The sequence below is a fragment of the Meriones unguiculatus genome, chromosome 2 (assembly GCF_030254825.1).
Source record: "Meriones unguiculatus strain TT.TT164.6M chromosome 2, Bangor_MerUng_6.1, whole genome shotgun sequence".
NCBI lineage: Eukaryota > Metazoa > Chordata > Mammalia > Rodentia > Muridae > Meriones > Meriones unguiculatus.
Genome location: NC_083350.1, coordinates 64,913,515 through 64,926,474, shown reverse-complemented (window position 1 = coordinate 64,926,474; position 12,960 = coordinate 64,913,515). Strand labels below are relative to the sequence as shown.

Below are 12,960 nucleotides of genomic sequence, written 5' to 3'. Positions count from 1 at the left end.
GCATGCCTAACAGAAAAGGGCCTTGGATATCATAGAACTATAGTTATAGACAGTTGTGAGCCCCATGTGAATGCTGAAAATTGAACTCAGGACCTCTGGAAGAGGAGCCAATACTCTTAACCACTTAGACATCCCTCCAGCCCCTTGTATAGATTTTTAGAAGACTTCCCAGAAACATTAGCCACAATGATGGTCTTTTCTCAGTGGTTTATTTTTTTCCCCTTCTTTCATCCCAAGGAGTAACTTTTACATTAAAAATAGATCACAGGACCCTAGGGAAGAGACTGAAACCTCAGTCAGAAGGGCTAACCGGATAGACATCGGAAGTAGGAGAAGACAGGGAACATAACAGGAGCCTTCCACAGTGGGGCCTCTGAAAGACTACCCATTAGGGTATCCATGGAGATACTGAGACTCATAGCCAAACTTTGGGGAACCTTATGGAAGAAGACGGAGATATAGGAAGACCTGGAGGGGACAGGAGCTCCACAAAAAAAATCCTTCAGAGACCAATAGTCCAACCAAGGACTATGCATGGAGAGGACCTATACTCCTTGCTGAGAGGAAGCCCATAGGTTGCTCCATTTCCAAGTGGGTTCCCTAGTAGGAGTACAGGGACTGTCTCTGACATGAACTCAGTGGCAAACTCTTTAATCACCACCCCCTGGGGTGGTGCAGCCTTGCCAGGCCACAAAGGAAGACAATTCAGATAGTCCTGATGAGACCTGATAGGGATAAGGTGAGATAGAAGGGGAGGAGGACCTCCCCCATCAGTGGACTGGGGAAGGGGCATGTGAGGAAAAGAGGGAGGGAGGGTGGTATTGGGAGGGGAGCAGAGAGGGGTCAACAGAGGAGATACAAAGTGAGTATATTGTAATAAAGAAAGAAAGGAAGGAAAGAAGGAAGGAATGAGGGAAGGAAGGAAGGAAGGAAGGAAGGAAGGAAGGAAGGAAGGAAGGAAGGAAGGGAAGGAAGACATCATTATTACAATTCTGAATCACATATAACTGATACTACTTCAAGATTTTAAAATATTATTCAGTTGTATTCAGTTGCTAATAAATCTCTGTAAATCTTTTGTTGTTGTTTGTTTGTTGTTGTTTGTTTTCAAAATAATGCAGAAAGAGGAGTCATCATGCCCAGTGGATGGAAACTTGGCTCTAGTCTGTGACGCAGACCTGGATGGCACTGAGATGGCAGAGGCTAGTGCCAACGGAGAGGAGACCAGGGGTGAGTGTGCCTGGCTCCAGCGTACACACCCTTGCTCTCTTAGAAGCTGCACCATTTAAATGTTAAATCACTACTTGGCGTTCTCCACCATACAGACACGATCTTCTGCTACATTTTTATCAATTACGATTTACGATTTTTTTTGTCCATCAATTTTTGTTTTAAAAGCTGAGCACCCAAGAAAGCTATGGCTTTCTTTCTTTCCTTCTTTCTTTCCTTCTTTCTTTCTTTCTTTCTTTCTTTCTTTCTTTCTTTCTTTCTTTCTTTCCTTCTTTCTTTCTTTCCTTCTTTCTTTCTTTCTTTCCTCCTTCCTTCCTTCCTTCCTTCCTTCCTTCCTTCCTTCCTTCCTTCCTTTCTTTCTTCCCTTCCTTCCTTCCTTCCTTCTTTCTTTCCTTCCTTCCTTCCTTCCTTCCTTCCTTCTTTCTTAATTTCTTTCTTTCCTTCCTTCCTTCCTTCCTTCCTTCCCTGAATAACTTTCTTGGTGTTACCAGAAGCTGTATATTACTCCAACATAGAAAGAGAGGGGTCATGGATAGTGTTTCTACATTTATTTCTATGGATGGACCCTTATGACCAATGGCTCTAGTTTTTGTTATTTTTGTTTATTTTTTTTTGTAAGTTTTGCTTAATGTTGCTATTCCTCAAAATATCAAGACAATGTAGAAGCTATTGTGCAACTTTTCAGCCAACTCCCCTGTCCCACAAATGGCCAGAGATCATTTCTGTGGAGGGAGGCTATAGCATTAAAATCTCCTCTGTGGACTCCTAAGAATTAATGAATTATCTTTAAACAAACCTATCTTGCAGAAATATCACATTTCAATAATAATCCTGACATATCCACTTCGCTCCTAGCATAGCGTAGTGAGCTGCCCAGCCCGGCCCTTTAACTGCTTATGCCCTCTTTTGAGCCCCACAAGCCAAATGTTACTTCATCCCTCTTTGAACTGCAGACAAGTTTGCGAACACTGTGAACAGATTCTGGCTTTACTTGAACAGCTACAGTGTTTCATACATCTTTCCAATGCTGCATTGACTCAGTGTCCCTCCTCCTCTCCTTTTCCAACCCTCCTTCTGCCACCAGGTTACTCCCTTGGCAAAAGAGAGAAGGGCACCCCTGCCATTCTAGATGGGTTGGCTAGTAGGGCTTCTTCTTGTCTTCCTACGGGGTGGTGGAGAGCCTACCTGAGTCAGTTTGGCTGTTGTGCAGATTGCATTTGTGAATAGTCAGCGCCCTCTCTCTGAACATATACTGTCATCTTCTATGAGCTAAGCAGTATTATCATCAGGAAGAAAAAGCAAAAGCAAATTTCTAGTGAACATTGAGTCCTTTGAAGGACAATTACAAAATAAATATGTAATAGTTGTTGCTTATCCAGTAGCACCAACTTATAAGGAAGCGAATAAACAAGTTTCTACTGGGAAATGAATAAACTCCTTCATGGAATGAGGGAGCAAAGGTTTAAGGGTTGCGTGTTCTGGGTAGAGGGAACAGTAATTACAAAGACCCTGAGGGAGCAGAGTGCCAGGAAGGTTCCAGAAATAGCAGAGATGGATGGGTCTGGGAGATTTTAGTAAGATACAGTGTCACACTGGTGCATCTTGAGGTACACAAATATGATTTTAAATGAGTTATTGAACCACTTCATGGTTCTTAAGGTAGAAATGACTTTAGTTGGATTCTCCTAAGATCAGTAAGTATAAGGAAAGTGAGATACAGGGACCAAAATCAGGGAGACTAGTCATGATGTAGTGGGGAGGTGACAGTGCTGATAGGGGAAAAAAAGCAAGGGATGAGGTGACTGTGACCCCTTTCTGGATATATCTGGGGAATGCTCCAACAGGAGCTGCCTACAACTGTAGAATTACAATAAAGGGGTTGAGCGGGGAGTTAGACCTTGGGTGTGAGGAATCAAAGACTAGCATTATTCTTAATACCTTAGCTTCTGTATTAGCTACTTTTATTGTTGTTTGTACAAAATACTTGACAAAAGCTTAGTATTTATGTCAGCTCACAGTTTGAGTGTACAGTTCACCATGGCAGGGATGTCATGGCAGCAGGAGCTGGAAGCAGCTGTCACATTCCACCCGCCATCAGGAAGCAGCTGGGGCTTGGCTTGCTTTTTCCCTTTTATTCACCCTGAGACTCCAGCCCATGGCATAGTGTGACCTGTTAGTTTGGATGCTTTTTATCACATCTTAATTATGCTAATAAAGAAACTTCCTCGCAGACACACCCAGAAACATGTGTTCCAGGTGGTCCTAGGTCCTGTCAGCTTGATGACAAATGATAACTCTCCCAACTAGAATGCTGAATTTCCAAATGAGAATTGGTTTGGGGAAGGCTTATGAGCAGGGGCTCAGGTTAGCGTGTGGAATATGAGATTGGGTTTATGATCACAGATGGGTTAAATGGTCCCTGAAATGCAAGGAAAAGATGGGGCGGAGAATGGACACCTGGACATTTTCTGTTTACTGGAATCAGTACTTGACATGGAATTGGTTGAGGTCACTAAAGATAAATTGCAAAGAAAAGAGGTTTACAGAGTGAGCTCAATGGCAGTTGAATTTGAAGAGGTTGGAGAGACTACGAAAAGGTGAATGAGCTTTCAGATAGGTGGATGTAAGACATATTTTTTTGTATGGGAAGCCAAAAGAACAGTATGTTTCTGAAAAGACAGAGACCGAACCACGACAACACTTCCTCCTATGTACGGGCTGACCAGTCCAGCCCTGCTTGGCTTTGGACTCAGAAAATATAAGGTGCATTGTCATCCTACACAGGATGTTTGTTTTAAGTCTGGGCTGGAAACTTTGTCCCTATATCAGGTAAGTGTGCAGGGAGAGGAGGAGGGAGAGGTGGGAGCATTGAAGAAGAAAGGGAAAATCAGTTTATACTGGATTTATGCTTTTTCCTGATGAACATGATAAGGACAGATAAGGCTTTGAGGACTTTGTTCATAGCCTGCAGGTGTTGGGTGCTGGACAGTTAGAAGAAGGAAATCAGAGAGACAATTTCAAGGAGTTAAGAATTTTTTAGGTCGAAGAAAATTTTTTAGGAGAAGTGGGGAATGCTTGGGAGAGGGATATAATCAGTACATTGTTTTGCTTAATTAATACAAAATGTTAGAATCATTGTTTATTTACTAGCAGGAAAATTCTATTTCGAAGTTTGCATAGGGGAAGCACTCTCAAGACTTAAGGGGAAGATTAGTTAGACCTGCCCCTGCATCTGAAAACATTAAGGCCACCCTCCTCCTAAATTTATCAATGTTGGGTGCAATAGAACAGTAGTCATACTGTGATTTCTCAGAGTTATGTTGGATGGACGGGTCTACCTGGAGGAAAGATTACCTTTTAAAATTTGCTCAAAGATGTAAAAACTGACAGAGGCCCTGATTATGGGATTTGAGAGTAATCTTCATGAATATTGAAGCTGGAAAATATGATAGAAATAGTATGGCTAAAGTGTACCAAGTATCAGCTAAAATCATCCAGAAGTGGAGGGTAGGCTAAGAGTAGGAGTAGCCTAACAGCTAGAAGTAGGACTTAGGAGCTGTGCCATCCTTACCTCACCTGGACTGGGCATGAAGCAAAACAGCTGTGAGAACCATTGAGCAATGGTCACCAGATCAAGTACAGTAACAAGAGAGAGAGGAGGCTGAGGAAGGCCCTTCTCTCTAAGAGTTTGGCAGGCACTCCATAAGAGGAAAATGAGCGGCTATGAAGGGATTACTCTATTGTCTAACTGCCTTTGAGTCATCTGTGATTTTTTTGTAATTAATTCCACTAAACTTACTGGTACATCAGGATGAACTTGGACAGATCCATGAACAAACTTTATGTGCTTCCAGAGTGAGCCACACAGATATACATGCACTAACAACACAGAATACAATACTGGGACATCTGGTGAGCAGGGAAGAATGGTTCAGTGGAACAGTGAGGATCACATAGGTCACCGACCTGGTGCAAGATGTGTGCAAAAGACTAAATCCGCCATGTAGCAAGATGGGGTCCAGGTGTACATGGGAGAGAGCCAAGATTTGTCAACCAGGAAGCAAATTAATGGTTCAGAGACAATGTTAAGATTGCAGAAGTTCTGCTAATGACTGACCCTGAATTCTGGAGGAGACAAAAATTTCAGTGATTGTGCAGGGATAGAAGATAGGGGAGGAGCCCTTAACCAGTAAGTAAGTCAAAGCAGGGGTAAGCAGACTCCCCTATTTGACATGTGATGAGGTACTTCACAGAATAACTCAGAGCCGCACATATCCAGCAAATGTGACCCAAATTAGATTTCCTGGCCTCTCCTTTGAAGTTGCATTAGGGAAATTGCTTTGGGGAAATCACTGAAAGAATAGTAAATAGCTTATTTCCTTGAGTACTCCTTGGCTCACCCACCTTTGTGTCTTATTGCAAACCATAATTGCTTCTTGCAGGACAAGCATATTTCCTATCCACAAAAGTACTGTGTACAGCATGGAAGAGAACCTAGAGAGTGAACATCTATTGAGCGCTGACGATGACCAGCCTTTGCAAACAGCCCAACTTCCATGGGGGTTGTGCATACTTTTAATAGTCACAGCATTCCTGTGATGTACACCGCAGTTAAAAACTCCCCTATTTGATTTGATCACAAAGAACAGAGAATCTTAGGAACCTCTCACATTGTATCCAAGCTCAGGCGTGTATCTGACACCAGAATCCAGGTTCCAACTGTTCCGAACTTCTGTGTGGAACAGCAGGGAACAGTTACCAGTTAAAAGTTATCTCTACCAATGGTAGAGATAATTTGCCCTTCCAGGGTGAGCCCTGGTTTGGTCTGGTCATCCTCCTGAGAAAGTTTTCCACGTGTGTGGATGTGGGTGTGAGGGAGAAAAGGGATAGGAAGGCAGAGAAGGATGAGGAGAGACATGTCCACAATTTGTTCCTCCTATCAGTAGCCTCATATTGCTTCTTTGGTGTAAAGACTAAGAAGTGTCTAGGTGAATCATGGCCGGTCATTGGTAGGAAACCCTTTTCACAATTGAAAGGCTCAGCCTGGCATCACTGAGTTACTGGAAATTAAGAAAGGTACATTGGCACTTGTTATACTATAAGAGAGGAAAACAAAGATGAATAGGAAAAGAAAATATCTTCCATTAACTGACAGCAAATTGTGGCTGAAGAGGTGGCTCACTGACGAGGAGTGCCTGCTGATCTTGTAGAGTTCCCTTCTCAGTTTTGCTGACTCCGGCTCCAGGAGATCTGACCCCCTCTTCTTGCCTGCACTAACAAGAACAGATATGCACCTAACTTTAAAATGGGATAAATCTTAAGGATATGACTACATCACACAATATATATCATATTTCTACAGTGTCTGAATGCCAATCCCTTTGTTATAGTTCAAATCAAATCAAGGAAGGCCTGCCTTAATTCTTCTCTTGGCGTCAGCTAACCACAGAAGAGATTCATAGAAAATGACAACTGCTTTGCCAAGATACTTTGTTTTAAAGTTTTGTTGAAACAGCTGACAGTGTGGGAAAAGAGGTATATATATATATATATATTTTGTCTGTAGAATTTATGGGACAAATAACAATGGCTGCATACATGTTTCTCTGACTTCTGAACAGTCCCTCAAGTGAACAAGTATTGAACATACTTGAGAAAGTAAACTGCTCAAATTTTATAAGCTAAGCTCTGGAGATCAAAGAGTGATTTAGGTGGATTGGTTGATATATCTGTGTTGACAAACCATGACAAATTATGCCGATATAAGTATAGATCTGTGTCGCACAAAGAAAATATTATAAATTTTATGGTCTATTTTAGGCAGAGATTTATAAGTGTTTTTGTGTCTGAGTTCTTCTTTGAGCATAATGCACAGGTATATCATGATTTTCTTCACATATCAAGTTGCTTTACAATGCATTACTTTCTTTAAGAACCCATAATATTTTATATTAAATAATAGCATCAACATACAGTCTTTACCTCTTCATCCCCTACTTAAAAGTTCTTATTAATGAGAAAAGGTGTCTCTATTGTATCTGTAATATATTTCATACTTAAGATAACCAGCAAGCCACCACTACCACTTTTTTTTAATAAAGAAACTGGGGAGTGTATAATTCTCATCTACAGAGAGAAGAAAGAAAGAGAGAAAGAAGAAAAAAAAGAAAGAAAGAAAAAGAAAGAAAGAAAGAAAGAATGAAAGAAAGGGAAAGAAGAAAGAAAAGAAATTCTGCTTGCTATTAGCTCTAATGGCTTCATGGAGGGAGCCACACTCAGGCTGGGGAATTGGTATTTTTAAATTCTCCATTTACAGAAAGGGAGAGGAAAGGGCAGGGATTGTAGAAGAGGGTAAAGGGAGATAGGGGGAAGGGGAGAAGAATGGAGGGAGGGAGGCAAGGAGAGAGGGAGGGACAAAGGGACAGAGAGAGAAACACAAACACATATCCAATGTTTAGACCTCAAATCCCAGTATGTATAATGATTTCACCATTTCAAGAATTTTATATGACCCCTTCTCATTATTCTTTATGGCAAGTTTTATAAGTGGATTTCTGATTGTGTGATTGTTGGCAGAGTTGTGTTAACTTAATAAAACATTATTCAGCTCACTTTTTATTTTCCTTGGCTCAGAGGTTACAGTCTGAGAGAAGTCTTTGGATATATATACACATATATATGTATATACATATATGTATATATATGTGTGTGTGTATATATATATGTGTGTGTGTATACATATATGTATATATATGACATATATGTATATATATATATATATATATATATATAGTTAAAGGTGCTTTAGGATGGCTCAAGTGTGTGGATAAGATCTCTGCTGATACATCAGTTACACAGAGACCAGGAGCTTCATGGATTAAGTGGGAAGTTTTTCATGAATGCTCCCTGCAGGAATGGTCACAATGTGTGCTTATTGTATAATAATATATAATAATATATACAATAATTATAATAATTAGTTATTATTCACATTGGGAAGGGGTGGGGACATAGGGTGGTGGGGTTACAAAGGGAGTGACTTGAGTAACTAGTACTAACCCAGTACCATAGTAACTTTTTCCTATTGCTGTGACAAAATACCGAAAAAGTCACCTTAAGAAATGAAGGGTTTGTTTTTAGCCCCCAGTTTGAGCAGGGAATGCAGGGCACAAGGCATTTATTCATATCACCGCCATTGTCAGACAGCAGAAAGATTACACACGCGCTCAGCATTGGTAATTCACTCCAGATTTCCATCCATGCCATAGTTCAGCCCCCAGTAGAGGTAGTTTTCTCCTTAGCTCATCTCTATGGAAACACCCTTTCAAGATATGCCCTTATGTGTGTCTCCTTGGGGAATTCAAATTGAATCAAGTTGACAGTAAAGTTGAACCACTGCAGGGATCTGTTTTGCTCTTTGCCTGTGATGCCCCAAGGTGGCATGTTCCAAGATGCTATGTGCCCATACTCACGTGGTTGGGGTGGGAGATGCAGGGCATTTTAGGCAGGCTTCCAGTTGTTCACTGAAGAGGAGACAGTGTGGTCACTATCTGGCATCCCTTCCTAAGAACTTCATGAGCTAGTGAAAGAAATTCCTTCAGGGTTTGTAACAAGCCACCTGGTTTCCTTGGGTTAAACAAATTTGTCTCTTAGCCAACATCTCTGCATTTTAGTCAACAGCTTGTTAACTAATGGAGACACCTGCTGTACTTTGGTGGGCTTCAAAATTTAAGCATGTGAAAATGCTGTTGTTTTAGTTACATATGGAAGAAAGTACAGCGGAAAGAGAATACTCTTCAGAGAAATGACCACTGGTGGGATGTAAAACTTCCTCTGCCCACTCCTTCCTATCCCTCATGCTTTCATCCCTGCCTTCAGATTTCACAGTACATGGAAAAATAAAAGAGATTTCCAAAGATCGCTCTGCTCTGACTTCTCTTACATCCAGTCCCTTTAAGGAGACATTTTCATAACAACATGTCCAGGGAGGGGAGGAATCTTCCAGTCAGTCCTTATGTTTTCCCCCTGTGCTTTTGATAACCTTTAGAGCAAAGAAAGATTTCCTTATGTTGAGTCTTTTGTACTTTTAATTAAAACAATTTTCCCCTTTCTTTTGCTGCCCCATGATGGAGAACAGCTGGTTGCCATCTCCTCTCCACCCCCTCCGTGTTCTCCAAATGACTCACTCCCACTCCTTCAAACAGGACTTAGATATTACTTGCATTTCTTTTATCAGGGGCCTCCTTTTCTTACATCTCCCTCCTTGAACTATGAACTCTGTTCATGTATAAATGGGTTTTAGTCCATTTTAACTGCTCAGAGCCATGGCGGAAGAGAAAGTTTGCCTTTCAGTGCAGATAAAGTTCTCCCTTTTACATATCATTTCCTAACCTCTCTGGTGTTACAAGAGGAAAGTTCCATAATAATGATAGAGATGAGGAGCATGATCTCATAAGAAAAACAAGCTCTCTCAAATAAAAATACAATTAAAGGTATTCCCCCAATTATTCATCTTATTGAGCTAATTTTGATTCATATCATCTGAGACATGAACGTCAGAACAAGGTAGCCGTGCACTTAAAAAATTTCACATTTTCCCTGGTGCCAGATAATCCATTTTCTCTCTGTAAAGTGACTCTTTGTCACTCTTTCTCAAACAGCTATCTGTGTGCCTTGCCTGCTATTTCACCTCCTGACATGTGAAGTGATTAGCCATATGCTCATTAGTGAAGCCCTCACCCGTGGCCCACACTAGCCTTCTGCTTTTGTATCTGTCCGTGGACATTTCTGTCTCAGTGTTTGGGTCTGTTGCTCCATTTCTATGCAGCTACTCCAGGAAACTGAGCAGCATGGAAGACCGGGGCTGCTATGCCAATGGGAAAGAACTGAGTGGGGAGCTGGAGCGTTAGCTCAGTTGGTAGAGTCTTTGCCCTTGGGTTTGAGTCCCTCCACCCACATTAAGACCTATGTGAGGTGGCACATACTTGTAGTTTCAGCATTGAGAAGGAGACACGGGGATGACTGGCCAGCCAGCCTGGAAGAATCAGTGGGCTCCCAGTATGTCCCAGTATGATACTTGTCTCAAAAAATAGGTGGGCAGTCTTTGAGGAAAGACATCAGAAATTGACTTTTGCCCTCTGCATGTAAGTACATCCAAGTACATGTGAACTGAAACATATGTTCATACACACACACACACACACACAGACACACACACATACACACATTCCCACTCACACGCCTGGGTGGGACCTACAATAGTTTTTTTATATATAATTTAATTTTATTTATATATTTATTTATTTACTTTGCATCCCTGCTACAATAGGTTTTATCCTGTACGATCAGGTTCTGGTTCTGGTTCTGGTTCTGGTTCTCTGCATTATTCTGGGAAATCCTCACTGTTTCTATGATAGCCTGGTCTTTAGGCAACTGGAAGCTGGAACTTCTTAGGTATGCTTTTCTTGTTATATATGCCATTTTAGTTTGATTCTTTATCGTTGACTGATCCATGTTTAGAGGAGTGCTCTGATAGATCTGCAGAGATATTAGGAGAATTAAACTGGAATGGCAGATTAGTCAATACTTACAAAGAGTGATTCCTGTTGCTACATCTTCTGTGCAGGAAATGTTTAGTTACACTTGGAGCTTCAGGGTTTTATCCAGGACAAGCCAAAGGGTTTATTAACCATTTGTTGACATTATAAATCAGTTGTGGTATATTCTGTTCTATGCTGGCCAGCTGCAATTTGCTAATTGATATCAGCTACAAAATCATGACTTTGCCCTCTTATGATAGACTTGTATGTAAGTACACACCTGCAACATGCTCATGCATGCACATGCATGTACCTATATGTGTGCACACACACATGCACACATGTATGTCCTTATTAGATGTTATTATCAACTTGTCACACCTTGGAAGGATGAACTTCAATTGAAGAATTTCCTCTTAAGATTGCATGTCTGTGAGCCAGTTCCTTCATTGCTGATTGACATGGGGGGAGCCCTGACCACTGTGGGTGGTACCGTCCCTGGTAGGTGGTCTAAGCCTGTACAAGAAAGCTATCTGAGGCAGCCAGAGAGCAGGCCGGCAAAGCAGCATTCTTTCATAGTTGATGCCCCTGATTCCTCCCTTGAGATCTTGTCTTGACTTTCCTCAGTGATGGGCTATGACCTGAAGTATGAGGTAAAATAAACCCTTTCCTCCTCAGGTTGGCTTTGGTCCTAGTGTTCAGTGTTGCAATAGAAAAGCAGACTACCAGCAGAAAATGTTAGCATCTTGTTCACCATTATTTTTAGTTTATTTTGTATTTCCTTGAGCTAAGACTTCATAGGGCTAATAAAATGGACTTTGGAAACATAGTAAGAGTTACATTCTGTCAGCAATATTTTATGCATACACATTATTGTGCTGAATAATATCAAGAGTCTCGATGGTTAAAATGTTGAGACTTTTAACAGCTTCTTGGGAAAATTGCTATTTCTGTTATTTTATTGCTAGCAGTCCTCTGTTGCTAGTTTGTTTTGGCATATCACAGCCCGGGAGTGTTTCTTTTCTTTTCTTTTCTTTTCTTTTCTTTTCTTTTCTTTTCTTTTCTTTTCTTTTCTTTTCTTTTCTTTTCTTTTCTTTTCTTTTCTTTTCTCTTCTCTTCTCTTCTCTTCTCTTCTCTTCTCTTCTCTCTTCTCTTCTCTTCTCTTCTCTTCTCTTCTCTTCTCTTCTCTTCTCTTCTCTTCGCTCCTTCCTTCCTTCCTTCCTTCCTTCCTTCCTTCCTTCCTTCCTTCCTTCCTTCCTTTCTTTTTCTTTCTTTTATGCCAAAAAAAAGTCTTGCATAGGCCCAATTGTCTACACCCACCTTGGCACAGGATTAATTTTAGAGAGGACATCTCTCCATAGGTTGGACCTGAAATGGATTAAGGAATTACCTTTCTCTGAAAGAATTGGAGTCCAGGAAAATTTTAATTGGGGTCAACTGGGTTTCCTGTTCTTTTTTATGTCAGTTTTAAAACTTTCTGGCATGCACTTAGTTGCTGCATCGATCCAGAATATCTGCTTACACAATTTCAAATGTAAGTACCATGCCCAAAACACACTGTAATCCAAGCTGAGGCATTTGGGTGATTTCCCACGTGGGCACTACTCCGGAATCACTTGCTTATTGATCACTAAGACAAAGTATAGTTATCACCATTGACATAGTTGTGTTTGGGATTAGTTGTTCTACACCATAGTTCTTTGAACAGAAGTGTTTATTTTTAAGCCTTAAGGTTTTCTAATGTGAACGTCTAGGTATGGATCAGCTGTTTGTGTGAATAAAATCTAAAAATTCAGTAAGGGGATCAAGAGAGGGAAAGATTAGGTGATAGGGAAGGGTAGGGTGGGCAAAAGGGCACAGGGGACATGAAAGAAGAAAACTGTCCATCTGTGGGGAACTATGAGAGGAAAGTAAATGCAGGGCTGTGAGGGATAGGGAAAGGGAGCACAGAAGCATGCTTTAAAATATGAAAATGGCATTTAACGCATTATATGCTGACTTACACAAAGAAAAGCCTCATGGTTCCACAGTAGAACCTTTGAAATTTTTATATGTTTATTGGCTCTTTGTTCATCTTTTGAGAATGGTCTATATTTCCAATTGGAGATTATCAAATGAAGCAAATTAAGTTTATTGAGAAAAACATATATCACATATTTTCTCTCAATATTCAGTCCTAGTATACATGCAT

The 12,960-nt window shown here is 40.8% G+C and overlaps 1 protein-coding gene across 1 annotated transcript in view; it reads left to right on the top strand.

The window, feature by feature from the left end:
• Positions 1-12,960, top strand: part of Asxl3 (ASXL transcriptional regulator 3) — a 118,460-nt gene that overhangs the window by 1,289 nt on the left and 104,211 nt on the right. Inside the window, 1 exon segment of the mRNA XM_060377626.1 lies at positions 1,122-1,230. Coding sequence (XP_060233609.1) covers positions 1,122-1,230 — 109 coding nt within the window.